Genomic DNA, 16,644 nt, shown 5'->3' on the forward strand with positions numbered 1-16,644 from the left:
TCTGACATCAGTTGTGGGAAAGTTACTGGAAGGTATTCTAAGGGAATGGATATGTAAATATTTGGATAGACGTGGACTGATTAAAGACAATCAGCATGGCTTCATGCGTGGTAGGTCATGTCTAACCAATATGATAGTGTTTTTCGAGAAGTTACTAGGAAAGTGGATGAAGGCAAGGTTGTGGATGGTGTCTACATGGACAAGGCACTTGACAAGGTCCCTCAAGAGAGGCTGGTCAAGAAGGTTCAGTCATTTAGCATTCAAGACGAGGTAGTAAATTGGGCTAGACAATGGTTTTGCGGTAGAAGCCAGAGAGTGGTTGTAGAGGATTGCTTCTCTGATTAGTGGTGGTCCTCAGGGATTGGTGCTGGGTCCTTTGTTGTTTGTCATCTATATCAATGATCTGGATGATAATATGGTTAACTGCATCAGCAAATGTGCAGATGACACCAAGATTGGGGATGTAGTGGACAGTGAGGAAGGCCATCATGGCTTGCAGAGGGATCTGTGCCAACTGGAAAAAAGGGGTTGAAAAATGGCAGATGGAATTCAATACAGACAAGTGCAAGGTTTTGCACTTCGGTACGACAAACCAGGGTAGGTCTTGCACAGTGAACATTAGGGCACTAAGGAGTGTGGTAGAACAAAGGGACCTGGGAATACAGGTATAGAATTCGCTGAAAGTGGCATCACAGTTAAAGATAGGATGTAAAGAAAGCCTTTGGCACATTGGGCTTTGTAAATCAATATCAAGTACAGAAGAAAGAAAGTTATGTTGAAGTTATATAAGGCATTGGTGAGGACTAATCTGGAGTGTGCAATTTTGGTCACCTACCTACAGGAAAGTTGTAAACAAGGATGAAAGAGTGCAGAGAAAATTTACAAGGAGGTTGCTGAGTCTGGAGGACCTGAGTTACAAGGTTGAATAGATTAGGACTTTTATTCTTTAAACGCAGAAGATTGAGAAGAGATTTGACAAAGGTAAACAAAATTATGAGAGGTACAGACAGGGTAAATACAACCAGGCTTTTTCCACAGAAGTTGGGTGGGACTACAACCAGAGGTCATGTCTTAAGAGTGAAATGTGAGAAAAACTTCACAAGGGGAACATGAGGGGAAACTCTTTCACTCAGAGGGTCATAAGAGTGTCGAATAAGCTGCCATGCAAACTCAATTTCAACATTTAAGAGAAATTTGGATAGGTACATGGATAATAGGGGTATGGAGGGCTATGAGATTAGGCAGTTTAAAGTTTTTGGCATGAACTAGATGGGCCAAAAGGCCTGTTCCCATGCTGTACTTCTCCACGACTCTCTAAAATTACACCTGTGAGAATCCCTGTAGCATTTTATGACTCTGATCTCTCTCAGAGGCCGATGTAAAAACATCTTTTAAGAGGGTGAACCCTCACAAAGTGTCAGCCCTGATGGTGTACCTGGTAGGGCACTAAGACCTGCACCAACCAACTGGTGGGAGTGGGCAACGACATCTTCAATCTCTCATTGCTGCAATCAGAAGTTCCCACCTGCTTCAAAATGTCGAAATCATACCAGTGTTCAAGAAGAGCTAGATGAACTGCCTCAATGATGATCCACCCAGTTGCACTCACATCTACTGTGATAAAGTGCTTTGAGAGGTTGGTCATGGTCAGAATCAACTCCTGCCTAAGCAAGGACTTTTACCCACTGCCATTTGCCTAGCACCACAATAGGTCTACAGCAGATGCAATCTCTCTGGCTCTCCACTCAGCCTTGGACAATATCAATATGCACGTCATACTTCTGTTTATTGATTATAGCTCAGCGTTCAAAACCATCATACCCTTAGTACTAATCAACAAGTTCTAAAACCTGGGCCTCTGTACCTCTCTCTACAACTGGATCCTTGACTTCCTCACTGGGAGACCACAGAGTGCAGATCTGAAATAACATCTCCTCCTCATTGACAATCAACATTGGTGCACCTGAAGGATATGTGCTTAGCATATTGCTCTACTCTCTTTATACCCACAACTGTGTAGCTAAGATGCCATCTATATGTTTGCCAGAGACACAACTATTGTTGGCCGAACTTTAGATGGTAGTGAGGAGACATACAAAAATGTGATAGATCAGCTAGTTAAGTGGAGTTGCAACAACCTTGCACTCAATATCAGTAAGACCAATGAAATGATTGTGGACATCAGGAAGGGGAAATCAAGAGAACACACATTTTCCCTTCCACCATCAGATTTCTGATTGGACAATGAACCTATGTACACTACATTACTGAGAGATCAGCAGTGGAAAGGATATTCATTTTTAAGTTCCTTGGTGTCAACATCTCTGAAGATCTAATCTGGGCCCAACACATTGATGCAATTACAAAGAAAACACAATTGTGGCTATATTTTTTTTACTTGCTTAAGGAGACTTGGTATGACACTCACACATGTATCGTGGAAAGCATTCTAACCGGTTGCATCTGGTATGAAGGGGCCGCTGCATATGACCAACAAAAGCTGCAGAAAGCTATGAACTCAGCCAGTTCCATCATAAGCATTAGCTTCCCCAGCATCAAGAACATCTTGAAAAGGCAATGCCTGAAAAAGACTGCATCCATCATGAAGGATGCCCATAACCCAGGATATGCCCTCTTCTCATTGCTACCATTCGGGAGGAGGTACAGGAGCCTGAAGGCACACGTGCAACATTTTAGGAACAGCTTCTTCCCTTCCACCATCAGATTTCTGAATGGACAATGAACCCATGTACACTACATCAATATTTTTTAATTTCTTTTTTGCTCTTTTATAAGATATATTTCTTAATGTAGTTTACAGTTTTTTTTACATTATGGATCAATTTAATAATTTAAAATTAGATTAGGAATAGAAGCTCCTTATAATGACACCAACCTAATAGGTTTAGTGTTTACCCCACTCAGTGGACAAACACATAAACCTTTGTGCTGTGGAGATTTCTTCTGCTTCAATAGAACGGCCTCGTATAAAAGGAATTTCTTCATAAAATAATTGGTATCTATTGATTTTATTTATTTAGTAATACAGTGTGGCTTTCGAGCCACGCTACCCTAGAAACCTCTGACAACAATTTAACTCTAACCTAATCACAGGACAATTTGCAATGACCAATTAATTTACCTGGTACATGGAAGGAAACTGGAGCACCCGTGCATTCCACATGGAGGACGTACAGAGTCTCCTTACAGACAGTGCCGGAACTGAACTCTGAAATCCAACGCCTTAAACTGTAGTAGCGTTGCACTAGTCGCAATGCTACCATGGCGCCCAAGAGGAAGAATCTTAGAAATCCCAAGGAGGAAAAAATACTTACCCAATTCTCCAGCTGCATTTCTACCACCGACTGCGTAAAGGTGTCCTTTTAGAGCACTTAGGTGGAAGAAAGTACGCTTTTCATTTAAAGATGCTACTTGCATCCATTTGTTGTACCGAGGGTCATATCTGAAGACAGTGTCAACTGCAGTCTTTCCTTTTGTATCGTAATTGCTCTGCCCACCTACAACGTAAAGGAAGTTTCCGATCACTGCAATGCCATGCTGGTATCTTGGTGCATCCATGGGAGCTAATGATTTCCACTCATGGGCCTTTTCATCATACAATCTTAGCTCTTTGCTCACAACCAGCTGTTGTCTCAGTACTCCACCCAAGGTTACTAAGTGTGTGTTATCTGAACGGATACAGGTTCTCTCAGACTGCATAACAGGTTGCATGTATGGCATCATCTGATAGTTACTGGCTTCCAATAATAGATTGACACAAATGTTGTCTGTTCTCATGAAATCCACTGTTTGAACATGATTAATTAACTCCTGTGGTGACATTAGTGGAAATCTAACATTCTTCATTATCTTTGAGGCAAAATCCATCCGTGCGTCCTCATATCTCAACCAACGGCAGGCAGACTTGAAAAGTTCAAGTTCAGTGCAATTTTTGAGGCTGTTGCTTGAAAGCACAAAGGCAAGTCGCTCAAACGGAAGTTTCATAAATTCACCAGTACTCAGCAGTGCTGGGAAATTCTTCAAAATGAAGTTATTTACATATTTATCTACTTCTGTCAAGTTATAGGTATTGGCGATTCTTCCAACCTCAACACAATTTTCAAGTGATACCTGGGGGGGAAAAAAGTCAAGCATATTACTTCTTATTTCCCTGATTTAAAGTTTAGATTTTGAGTACTTTCATAAAAATTCTCATCAAATTGAAAGAGGGTTGTATTGAGGACACAAAACTCTTCATATCAACCAGTTTTCCCAAGAATAAAGTAGATATATGTTTTTGTACACAAATGCATTTCAGTTTCAATCAGTGAAAATACTTAACTATTTTCTTAAGAACTGATAGAGATAGTTCTTATTTCTTCTTGAAGCTGTCCACTAGAATCTTACTGAACAACACATGCAACACACTTTACTTCAGTAGAGTATCATGGACATGAAGGAAACATTTTTAAGAATAAAGGAGCTGACGAGTGACTGAGATTGCTAATTTTTAACATATTAAGAAGAGCTATGTGCTGCAGCTTGAGTGAATGAGGTAAAACTATCAGACATCAATTTGGAAGCAGTTCCATTTGGAAGAAGTTTTCAGAACCAAGATTTTAATAGATAAAAGCTATCTAATTTCTAGAAAAAGAATCTGAAATAACTAGCTTTGGACAGCAGACAATCTCCAGAGTTCCGATTGAAATCTGAGGCATTATTCAGTATATTGAACAGATAAAATTAGGTATTGTGAAAAAAATTAATAAATAAAACAAGATGAATGTAATAAACACAAAACAGAAACTGATGACCATTTTTATTTTTTCAGAAATGATACACAACGACCATTTGAAATCTGCCACAGAAAACTGACAAAAGTCATAAAATAACAGCAGGAATTAGCTTCAAAATCAATCTGGTAACAAACATTAAATGTATTAAGAAAATGCAAACTAAATGCTTTAATAATGGGGAAAAATCAAGCACAAACTTACCCCTGATATAAGGAATACTTTACAGAAATCCAAGACAGGCAAAATTTGCAGAAAGCTAGCTGCTTCCAAAGTATCTTGGAGATTGTCCATGTTCAGGGAGAGCTTTGCAGTATAAATAAAATCAATAATTTTCTTAAGCCCTATCTGATTTACTCCATGAAGTTTAATGCACATCAGGTCCTGCTCTTTCATTCCACCTGACCAAAGGAAACAAATGAACTTCAGGTTGGTAAGTCCAAACATTAACAAGTAAACATTTCCAGTGAGACAGAAATGAGTGATTAGCCCACTTTAACTGCATGGAATAATGAAATATTAAACTTGTGATTAAAATCATGAACAACTTATGGCCTGTAATCTTCAAATGCATCAACCCAGTTGGTGTGCAAATTAATTAATACAAATACAAACTGATTTCTTCAGTAGCTCAGAAGTTAAGTTCTGACAAAATGGAAACCATATCTTTCCCCAGGACTTTGAAGGTGATTGGATAAAAACAATGAGAAGAGACTGGGAATTGATGGGAGAAGTAGAGGAAGCTGAGACGTGGGTGCAGATTCAAAGATGAACTACAGAAAGTAAGTGGACATGCAAACATACTCTTCAATGCTGTCATTAGTTAACACCCTTTCCAATCTTCAAATGTTTTGCAACAACCAAAAGTTTAAAAATGCTTTCTAAACTTTTTTTTGACATCCAAGTAAAATTCTTGCAAGAAACAAACTGCTGGAGGAATTCAGTGGGTCAAGCAGAATCCATGGATCAGAGAAATGGTCAATTATTTCAGTCCAGATCCTCCTCTGCAGTCTCTTGTGTCTTCATGTTCTTTGCAAATTTGTTTACAGCAGTTTTTTAGAAATCGATTTTTAATTCCTGCTGACTCCAAAGCAATCTTGGTGGTTTATGAATCCTAACGGTATTAGTGTGTTAAACACAAAGTGCTTACTGTATATGCATTGCAACTAGGACATTATAGTTCTTTGAGAAAAATGTGCAGGCAAATACAGGTGTGAAGATTTTCAATATTTTCAGGAGGGTGCTCTGAGCACTTGTGTAGTTGTCGAATGATTATATAATAAATTTACATTTCACATACACCATGATGTCTCTGTGGTTTACCTGTGAACATTGCCTTAAAATAGTCACTGGCGGAGGCCATCATCGCTCTATGGACTGGAAATACTTCATCACCGTCCCCTGGCACCAAGGTAACATCGCAGAGTAAACCTTCAATTCGGAGTTGGTCAAATCCCTACAAAATATAGATATTTCAAAAATCAGGTTACAAGTTGTAAACAATGAATTTAAAAAAATCTTGGTCCCTTCATTACTAACTGAAAATGCCAGGAAAAAAATGTCAGTTTAGCTTAAATGGCATCCCCTAACAGTTTCAAAACAGGAAAGCTTCAAGTTCGACTTCCAGACCATAACATAAGAGCGGAATTAGGCCACTCACCAATAGAGTTTGCTCCACCATTTCATCATGGTTGATTTATTATCCCTCTCAACCCCATTCTCCTGCCTTCTCCACATAACCCCTGACAGCCTGTCTAATCAAGAAACTATCAACCTCTATTTTAAATATACCCAATGACTTCACCTCCAAAGGTGTCCATACCAAAAAAACTCCATTCATTCACCACCTTCTGGCTAAAGAGATTCCTCATCTCTGTTCTAAAGGGACATCCTTGTACTCTGAGGCTGTGCACTCTAGTCCTTGACTCTCCTCGACCCTTTCCAATGTCAGCACATCCTTTCTTAGATATGGAGCCCAAAACTACTCACAATATTCCAAATGCAGTCTGACCAATACCTTACAAAGCTTGAGCATTATATATATTTCAGTCCTCTCAAAATGAATGCTAAAATTACATTTGCCTTCTTTACTACTGACTCAAGCTGCAAGTTAAACATTATGGAATCCTGCACTAGAACTCCCAGGTCCCTTTTCTCCTCTGATTTCTGAATTTGCTCCTTGTTTAGAAAAGAGTCTATGCCTTTATTTCTTCTACCAAAGAGCACAACCATACACTTCCTCTACACTATATTCCATCTGCCATTTTTTTGCCCATTCTCCCAATCTGTCAAAGTCATCTCGTAGATTCTCTGTTTCCTGAACACTACTTGCCCCTGCACCTATCTTTGTCTCATCCCCAAACTTGGCTACAAAACCATCAATTCCAGCGTCCAGATCATTACCATATAATGTGAAAAGAAATTATCCCTGTGGAGCACCACTATTCATCAACAGCCAATCAGAAAAGGCCCCTTCTATTCCCGCTCTTTGCCTCCTGCCAGTCAGCCAATCTTCTATCCATGCTAGTACCTCTCCTGGAACAACATAGGCTCCTGTGTTGTTTAGCTGCCTCATGTGTGCCACCTTGTCAAATGTTTCTGAAAAGCCAAATAAACAACGTCCACCGACTCTTTTGTCTATTCTGTTATTTCCTAAAAGAATTTCAACAGATTTGCTAGATAAGATTTCCCCTTAAGGAAACCATGTTGACTTTGGCATATTTTATCATGTGCCTTCAAGCATCCTGAAACCTGATTCTTAATAACGGACTCAAAAATCTTGCCAACCGTTGAAGTCAGCTTAATTGGCCTATAATTTCCTTTCCTTTGCCTCCATTCCTTCTTAAAGCAAAGAGTGACAATTGTGATTTCTCAGTCCTCTGAAAACATTTGGGACTTTGGTCTCTGCCTCTCCTTGCCAAAGGCTTGAACCAATGCCCCAGTTCTCCAATCTAACCCTATTCCACTCCAATAATGGCCACTTCCCTTAAACCTCACTTCTTTTAATTGGCCCAATTCAACCTTACATCCACTTTGGAATGGCTCCCACTCTCACACAGATCTCGCTCTCACTATTCCGAAGTGATTTACAAACACTGGTGACATCTCTTAGCCGGATTATTTCTTAGAGGTGGGGATGGCCTCATACTGAGAAATATCTTAGGGGTGGAGTTGTACCCATGTGTATGAAGTAGGACTAATTACTGCCATTTTGTGAATTTATTTTATTGCTTATCCACAATGACTCTGTCTTGCTGGCTAATACCTTCAGCAAACCATATGGGTAATTCACATCCCATCACAACCATCTCCCCGCTCCTCAAACCAGAATTTCAGACCAGGTCAGCAACTGAGAAACTCAAGAATCAACTCAGCTAGAGGTCTCTTGTCATCCAGTTGTTCAGCTTCATTACAATATTTCAGCAGACCAGACACACTGAATGGTGTGGCTGCATGCCAACAAAGATTGGGAGTTTCCACCTCACAGCAGTGTCATGAGGACTGGTTTCATTTGGAGGGCAGCCAACTGAAAAAAGGCAAGTAGCAGTATACTAGTAATCTGTGTAACTTCTGGTCAGAAATAAAAGCAAGTACCATCAGTTATTCCTGTGTCCATTAGATGGATGATCAGATCTGTTACCTCTCTTCCAGGAAAAACATTTTTCTGTACTTGTGGGAACAGTTTTATTTTCCAATGCAAAGTCTTTCAGAGATATTAATAGGCAATTATCATTCTGGTGACAGTAATGTTTCAATTTAAATTGTAAAGTGAGTCTAAAACCCAGGTGTACACTTTTAAGCAAGTAGGCATCAAGGTCTTTACACCCACAATGGTGCTAATGTCCAATAAACTTCCTCTTGCTTCATTTCAACTTGTTGGATATCCTCCTAAATCATTTTTTCCAGGGGAAACCAAACTTTTGCTTAAAGTCCCAGCTACTCCATGCGGTAATAAGTTCTATATCCTAACTATTCTCAGAAGTAGATGCATACATCTACTGAGTCTAAGTACTTATAACACAAGAGATGAATCAATATTTTCTTAGAAATTTTCCAACAAGATTTTGCAAGAATGGCCCATTATTTGCACCCGATTCCTTCTGTGCATGATCTATATCCTATCACTAATACACTTATGTTTCAATTTCAACAACTAGCTCAAAAGAAATTCAGAACAGCTGGAGTTGTGTATTTAAGATAAACAGACAAGTTCAGGACCACAACATTAACACTGAGATTGGTAGCACTGACATGCTTAATTGGCCCTTCCATTATATCATATTTATTAAAGCTTGAACCAAAAAGATAATTTTGGATATAATTTTCGAAGAAAGCTTCAATGACACTGGTCATTCACAATAGTAAAAGTAAGATACTTTCTCATTCTTTCTGGACTCCAAATTTCATGTTAGATTTCAGTAAGTATCAGCCACTTTCACCATAATATTAATCTAAAACACTTTAAATATTTATGGATACAATTTCAATAACAAGTTTAAAAATATTTTCCTGATTAAAGTGACTTTGACTTTAGACATAGGCTTCAGAAGAAAATTCAGTACAGAAGTAAAGCAGAGGGGTAGATAGCACATGAGATCTTGACAGCTTTAAGTTCATTATGAGCATGGCAGACGCTGAATACTATTGACAAGAATGCTGTTAATGAGAACTTGGCTCTCTGTTAAAACCAGAGCTCCAAAGTTCCTTTACTCCTCAGTGAAAGCAGACTGTGGTTTGGGTCTGATTCATGCCGTGCAGCATAAATACAATTTTAAAGATCATAATGCCTGTTGCAAAGAACTGACAGGCTCTCTGCAAAGCCATCAGCCAAAGCACTTCTGCAAGTATTGTATGCTGCTGATGCTTCTGCAGAAGTGGTTAAGATATATGCTGTGGAGAGGATGGAACTTGAACATTGCTTATCAAACTATAACCTCCATATTCTAGTTGAGGTGCCATAGGGTCTAGGTTACACTGAGGAGTTGAAAGGTGAGCACAGGATAGTTCTTTCTCTCTGACTTTCGAAGGATACTGGAGAAATGCCATCAATAGAACCATGAGTAGAATTATGACCTCATTAGATATCTGTCTCTTCCTTGTTAGTGAGAGAGAAAACCTGTGGGATGTTCAAATGTTGGAGTGAACAGTTAGTTTTTGATGTACTGTAGACCATGGTCTTTCTTTGGGGGCTTTGCTATTGGGTGGTGGGTGGTGGGAATGTTGATGCTTTATGCTAGGTCAGGGGTTCCCAACCTGGGGTGCCCGCACCCCCAGGGAGTGCGAGATGGAATTTCAGGGGGTGCGACAAAGAGTGGCTTGCGTGCTTGAGTCACGAGTCACGAGTCATCACTCAGCCAGCTGCCAGTGTGCCTTGAGAAGTAGTAGTAACGTTTGTCCCAAGCACACTCCAGTCTCCCGCTGCCCGAGTCGAGAGAGACGTAAACTCACTCCAGTCTCCTGCTGCCCGAGTCAGCGTTGAGGATTCTCATCAGTGTTACCTGGGAGTTACACCTCAGAGTTGAGGAGTCTCATCAATTTACTGTTTACAATTTTTTCTGAATAAATTACAATCTAATTGCTCAATTTATATTTGCATTTTATGCACTAAGTTAAAAGCTTATTTTTTAAGTTCAATTTGTTCATCCGCAGTATTGTATGTGGTTCAATTTGTGGTTCAAAAATTAGAAATTAGACTTCTTCATCTTCAAATGTGATACTACTTTTGTAGGGGGTGCGAACATTAATCAAATATTTCCTTGGGGTGTGGGGCACAGAAAAGGTTGGGAACCACTGTGCTAGGATAGGTGAGGAAGAGGGAGGGTTAATGCTGCTTGCCTCTGCTTGTGTGTTGGAGGGGGAGGAGGGCTTTGGGGTTCTTATGTTTTTTTCTGTCATTCCTTCTTTGGGGGTTTTCTTCTGTTTTGAGGATGTCTGTGGAGAGTAAGAATTTCAGGTTATACATTCTCTGATATTAAAATGGACTATTGAAATCTTAAAATAAGGGATCTAACACTTACAACTGCTGTTCTTGCCTTATGTGTAACACTCAGACCCCTCAAAAGACACACACAGCTGCATTCATACAAAACTTGAAAGACAGACAAGTGAACAGATATCAATTAAGTTAACCATGCCATTGATGCATTTTAAAGTATCTCCTCCTTTCTTTTCTAGGCAAATTGCAAGAACTACATGATCAAACAGGAAAATCCATCCATCTTTCACATGATGGGTACATGAAGTAGCCCAGCCTTTGGCACTTGTATCACTGAAGGACTGACCTTCTCAGTGGTGTTTTAATATTTGACTGCACATACCATCTCCATCTCTGCAATGAATATTTCATCATATTTGCATGTATGCTACAAATATCTCCATATGCGCACACTATAGACATGCTCTTCTATTCAGGGAGGAGATGATAAGAAATCATTCCAAATGAGAAAGGATACATATCATTGAACCTCACACCATTAAGCACCAGCTCAGATTATGAGCTGGTATGCTTTGAGATTTTGTTATGGCTAGAATTAACTCCAGCCTGAGCAAGGACCTGGACTTATGAAATTTGCCTACAGCTACAACAAATCTACAGCAAACACAATCTCACTAGCTCTCTCCTCGGCCTGGACAACAGCAACACATATGTCAGGCTGCTGTTTATTGATTATAGGTTAGCATTCAACACCATCATATCCTCACTAATAACCAACAAGGCCTCTGTAACTGGATTCTTAACTTACTCATTTGGAGACTACAGTTAGTACATATTGGTAATAACATACTGATTATCAACACAGAGCACTTCTAAGATGTGTGCTTTGCCCACTGCTCTACTCTCTCTACACTCATGACTGTGGCTAGGCACAGCTCAAATGCCATCTGTAAATTTGCTAATGACACCACTGTTATTGGCAGAATGTCAGATAGTTTATGAGGTGCTGTACAGAAGTAAGATGGGTCACCTGGCTGAGTGATACCACAATAACAATTTTACAATTAATGTCAGCAAGTCCAATGATTTCACAGTGGACTTCAGGAAGAGGAAGTTAGGAGAACAAATACCAGTTCTCATGAGGGGTCAGCGCTGGAAAGGGAGAATAGATTCAAGTTCCTGGGTGTCAACATTTCAGAAAATCTATCCTGGACCCAACACATTGATATATGACTTTATTTCTGATTCATTAGGAACTTGAGAATATTTGGAAGGTCACCAAAGACTCTTGCAAATTTCTACAGATGTATGGTAGAGCATTCTGACTGGTTGCATCACAGCCAGGAATGAAAGCATAATGCACAAAATTGAACAAGGCTGCAAAGGGTGATACACTCAGCCAGCTCTTTCATGGACCACAACCCTCCCCATCACCAAGGGCATCTTAAAAAAGCAGTGCCTCAAAAAGGCAGCATTCATTAATAAGGACCCTCAACATCCAGGACGTGCCCTCTTCTCATTACATTGATCACAAAGGTGATGCAGGAGATTATAGATGCATATTCAACATTTTATGAACAGCTTTGTTCCCTCTGCCATTAGATTTCTGAATGATCCATGAACACTATCTCAATATTCCTCTTTTACACTATTCATGTTTGGAGCTTATCGTAATTTTCATGTTTGTCACTGTAATCAGCTAAAAAGCAACATATTTAATGACATATGTCAATGATAATAATCCTAATTCTGATTCTGACACGAATGAAATTAAATTATATTGAATTGACTTTACTTCTTACATCCTTCACATACATGAGTAAAAATCACTGTCTGAATGTGTAATATGCAATTTATAGTAATTTGTAATAAATAGTATGTACAGTAAGATATACAACAGAATAGTCAATATAGCTTAGAAATAAGAGTGTGGTTAGATCAAAGGTATTGCACATTAGAGACAATTGTACTTGGAGAGTTTTGCATGTCCATGACAAAGGGAAGACCACAGATCATAAGACATAGGAGCAGAATTAGTCCATTCAACCTATTGAGTTTACTTCAACATTCCATGGCTGATTCATTATTCCTCTCAACCCCATTTTCCTGCCTTCTCCATGTAATTTTGATGCCCTTCCTAATCAAGAACCTATGAACCTCAGCTTTCAATATACCAAATGACTTGGCCTCCATAACCACCTGTGGTAATGAATTTCATAGATTGATCACTTTCTGGCTAAAGAAATTCCTCCTCATCTCTGTTCTAAATGGACGTCCATGTATTCTGAGGCTGTGTCCTCTGGTCCTAGACTCTCCCAATATAGGAAACATCAACTTCATGTTCACTCCATATAGGCCTTAAAATATTCAACAGGTTTCAGTGAGATTCCTCCTCTCCCCACCATCTTCATTTTTTATAAACTCCAGTGAATACAGGTCCAGAGCCATCAAACACTCTTCATATGTCATTTCTTTCATTCCCAGGATCATTCTCATGAACCTCCTCTGGACCTTCTTCAATGTCAGATAAGAGGCCCAAAATTGATCATAATACGGTCTGATCAATGCCTTATCAATGCCAATATTCCCAAAAATAAAGATCATATATTTGTAATTCTCTGTAGAACTCAGTACAACAACATACAAGTGCCTCCAAAATGTGTCTATGATCAACATCATCACCTATAAAGATGAACAGTGTATATTGGGACCTTAAAGCCCACCTTTCCTATTTGCATTGAATTTATCCAATGCTGAGATAACTAGTTCTCCTGCCTCAAGCCATGTGTTGGAATGAAATACCAGATTGCTAGTAATGCAAATGCTTCTATTGGTTCTTAAAAGCTTTTGGACAGCAAAGTCCCTCTGTCTCGTATTCCTTCAGATGAGAGAATCGATTGTATTCCCTCCAGATCTTTCCTGATTACAGAGCCAAGCAGCTGAACAGAGTGGTGAGAATTGGCTGCAATTCATCAAGTACTGAAAACAACTTTCACAAAAATCATTACGGCCAATTATACTGATGCCATGGAATTTGCAAGTGTTGACACATCAGCCACTGGAGATGCCAGAAATGATTCGTAGTGAATACATTTGAAACCTGTGAGAATCTTTAACAGAACCAAATACTTACAAAGAATAAATCCGCTGCTTGCTAAGAAGTCAATCAATTGATAATATAAAATGGGGTCAATTGCTCACTGAGTATGATGAACCATTACAAACTACCCTTAAGGAAATTTTAGAGGAAGTTAGTTTAGCATGCATCACTCCCTGTTTCCAGCTCCCAACCACAATAAGGGTCCAGCACTGTCACAGCACACAAAAGAAACTCCTCATGAGTCTAGCCTTCCATGATCTTGCTGATCCACTTCCCTGTAAAGAAGGCTGAAGCCCTTCAGTAATATCTGCTTGCAAGAACTACAAAGTTGAAGGGAAAAATTAACATAGCATCACATAGTAATGGGTACAATGATCATCTCCCCCTGTCATCTGCTTTACATCTTATTGATCTTCCCTTCATTCTCCTGTTTAGCACCTTAGGTGAGGATCGGCTGAATAGTGCAGAGGGCAGATAGTTTGCTGTACACAAGAGTATTACAAAATATAGAGTAATAGAGTTGAGCTATTCTCCACTCCTACTACAGCCCTGCCACCACACAGCAGTCTGGTGAACCTTTGTTGTGTTTCCTCTGCGGGTGAGTACATTTGTTCTTAAAAGGAAAAATTACACATTTCTTCAGGTACAGTATTACTAAGACACAGTTTAATTGTAGAACATGTTTCTGTACTCAAACCCTGTTGTGATAAAAGCATATCATTTGCCTTCAATTTCTTCCTGGTGATCCTATGTCTTTGACTGTAGTAGCACATTTTCTGCAGGCATACAGTGGCTGGATGGGAGATGCCAGATGCCAGAGAGTAGTGGTGGATAACTGTTTGTCAGGTTGGAGGCCCCTGACTAGTGGTGTGCCTCAGGGATCTGTACTGGGTCCAATGTTGTTTGTCATATACATTAATGATCTGGATGATGGGGTGGTAAATTGAATTAGTGAATATGCAGATGATAGGTGGTGTTGTGGATAATGAGGTAGGTTTTCAAAGTTTGCAGAGAGATTTAGGCCAGTTAGAAGAGTGGGCTGAACAATGGCACATGGAGTTTAATGCTGATAAATGTGAGGTGCTACATTTTGGTAGGAATAATCCAAATAGGACATACATCGTAAATGGTAGGGCATTGAAGAATGCAGTAGAACAAAGTGATCTAGGAATAATGGTGCATAGTTCCCTGAAGGTGGAATCTCATGTGGATAGGGTGGTGAAGAAAGCTTTTGGTATGCTGGCCTTTATAAATCAGAGCATTGAGTATAGGACTTGGGATGTAATGTTAAAATTGTACAAGGCATTGGTGAGGCCAAATTTGGAGTCTTGTGTACAGTTCTGGTCACCGAATTATAGGAAAGATGTCAACAAAATAGAGAGAGTACAGAGAAGATTTACTAGAATGTTACCTGGGTTTCAGCACCTAAGTTACAGGGAAAGGTTGAACAAGTTAGGTCTTTTTTCTTTGGAGCGTAGAAGGTTGAGGGGGGACTTGATAGAGGTATTTAAAATTATGAGGGGATAGATAGAGTTGACGTGGATAGGCTTTTTCCATTGAGACTAGGGGAGATTCAAACAAGAGGACATGAGTTGAGAGTTAGGGGGCAAAAGTTTAGGGTAACACGAGGGGAAATTTCTTTACTCAGAGAATGGTAGCTGTGTGGAACGAGCTTCCAGTAGGATTGGTAGAGGCAGGTTCGGTATTGTCATTTAAAGTAAAATTGGATAGGTATATGGACAGGAAAGGAATGGAGGGTTATGGGCTGAGTGCAGGTCAATGGGACTAGGTGAGAGAAAGCACTCGGCACGGACTAGAAGGGTTGAGATGGCCTGTTTCCGTGCTGTAATTGTTATATGGTTATACACAGTACATCCAAGAAACAGAACATAGAACAGTACAGCACATTACAGGCCCTTCGGCCCACAATGTTGTGCCGACCCTCAAACCCTGCCTCCCATATAACCCCCCACTTTAAATTCCTCCATATACCTGTCTAGTAGTCTCTTAAATTTCACTAGTGTATCTGCCTCCACCACTGACTCAGGCAGTGCATTCCATGCACCAACCACTCTCTGAGTGAAAAACCTTCCTCTAATATCCCCCTTGAACTTCCCTCCCCTTACCTTAAAGCCATGTCCTTTTGTACTGAGCAGTGGTACCCTGGGGAAGAGGTGCTGGCTGTCCACTCTGTCTATTCCTCTTAATATCTTGTACACCTCTATCATTTCTCCTCTCATCCTCCTTCCTTCTCTCCAAAGAGTAAAGCCCTAGCTCCCTTAATCTTTGATCATAATCCATACTCTCTAAACCAGGCAGCATCCTGGTAAATCTCCTCTGTACCCTTTCCAATGCTTCCACATCCTTCCTATAGTGAGGCGACCAGAACTGGACACAGTACTCCAAGTGTGGCCTAACTAGAGTTTTATAGATCTGAATCATTACATCGCTTTCTCTTAAACTCTATCCCTCAACTTATGAAAGCTAACACCCCATAAGTTTTCTTAACTACCCTATCTACCTGTGAGGCAACTTTCAGGGATCTGTGGACATGTACCCCCAGATCCCTCTGCTCCTCCACACTACCAAGTATCCTGCCATTTACTTTGTACTCTGCCTTGGAGTTTGTCCTTCCAAAGTGTACCACCTCATACTTCTCCGGGTTGAACTCCATCTGCCACTTCTCAGCCCACTTCTGCATCCTATCAATGTTTCTCTGCAATCTGCGACAATCCTCTACACCAGGGGTGTCAAACTCATTTTAGGTCACAGGCCGGATTGAGCAAAATGCAGCTTCATGCGGGCCGGATCAGTCG

At 40.0% G+C, this 16,644-nt stretch overlaps 1 protein-coding gene across 9 annotated transcripts in view; it reads right to left on the reverse strand.

The window, feature by feature from the left end:
* klhl13 (kelch-like family member 13) overlaps window positions 1-16,644 on the reverse strand; it is a 204,677-nt gene that overhangs the window by 23,784 nt on the left and 164,249 nt on the right. For all 9 annotated transcript variants that reach the window (XM_073058636.1, XM_073058640.1, XM_073058643.1 and 6 more), the window contains 3 exons: window positions 6,117-6,249; window positions 4,998-5,194; window positions 3,336-4,131 (listed from right to left, as the gene is read on the reverse strand). In XM_073058636.1, the coding sequence (XP_072914737.1) occupies window positions 3,336-4,131; window positions 4,998-5,194; window positions 6,117-6,249 (1,126 nt within the window). The remainder of the gene's footprint in view (window positions 1-3,335; window positions 4,132-4,997; window positions 5,195-6,116; window positions 6,250-16,644) is intronic.

This window comes from Hemitrygon akajei, chromosome 10, assembly GCF_048418815.1.
Source record: "Hemitrygon akajei chromosome 10, sHemAka1.3, whole genome shotgun sequence".
NCBI lineage: Eukaryota > Metazoa > Chordata > Chondrichthyes > Myliobatiformes > Dasyatidae > Hemitrygon > Hemitrygon akajei.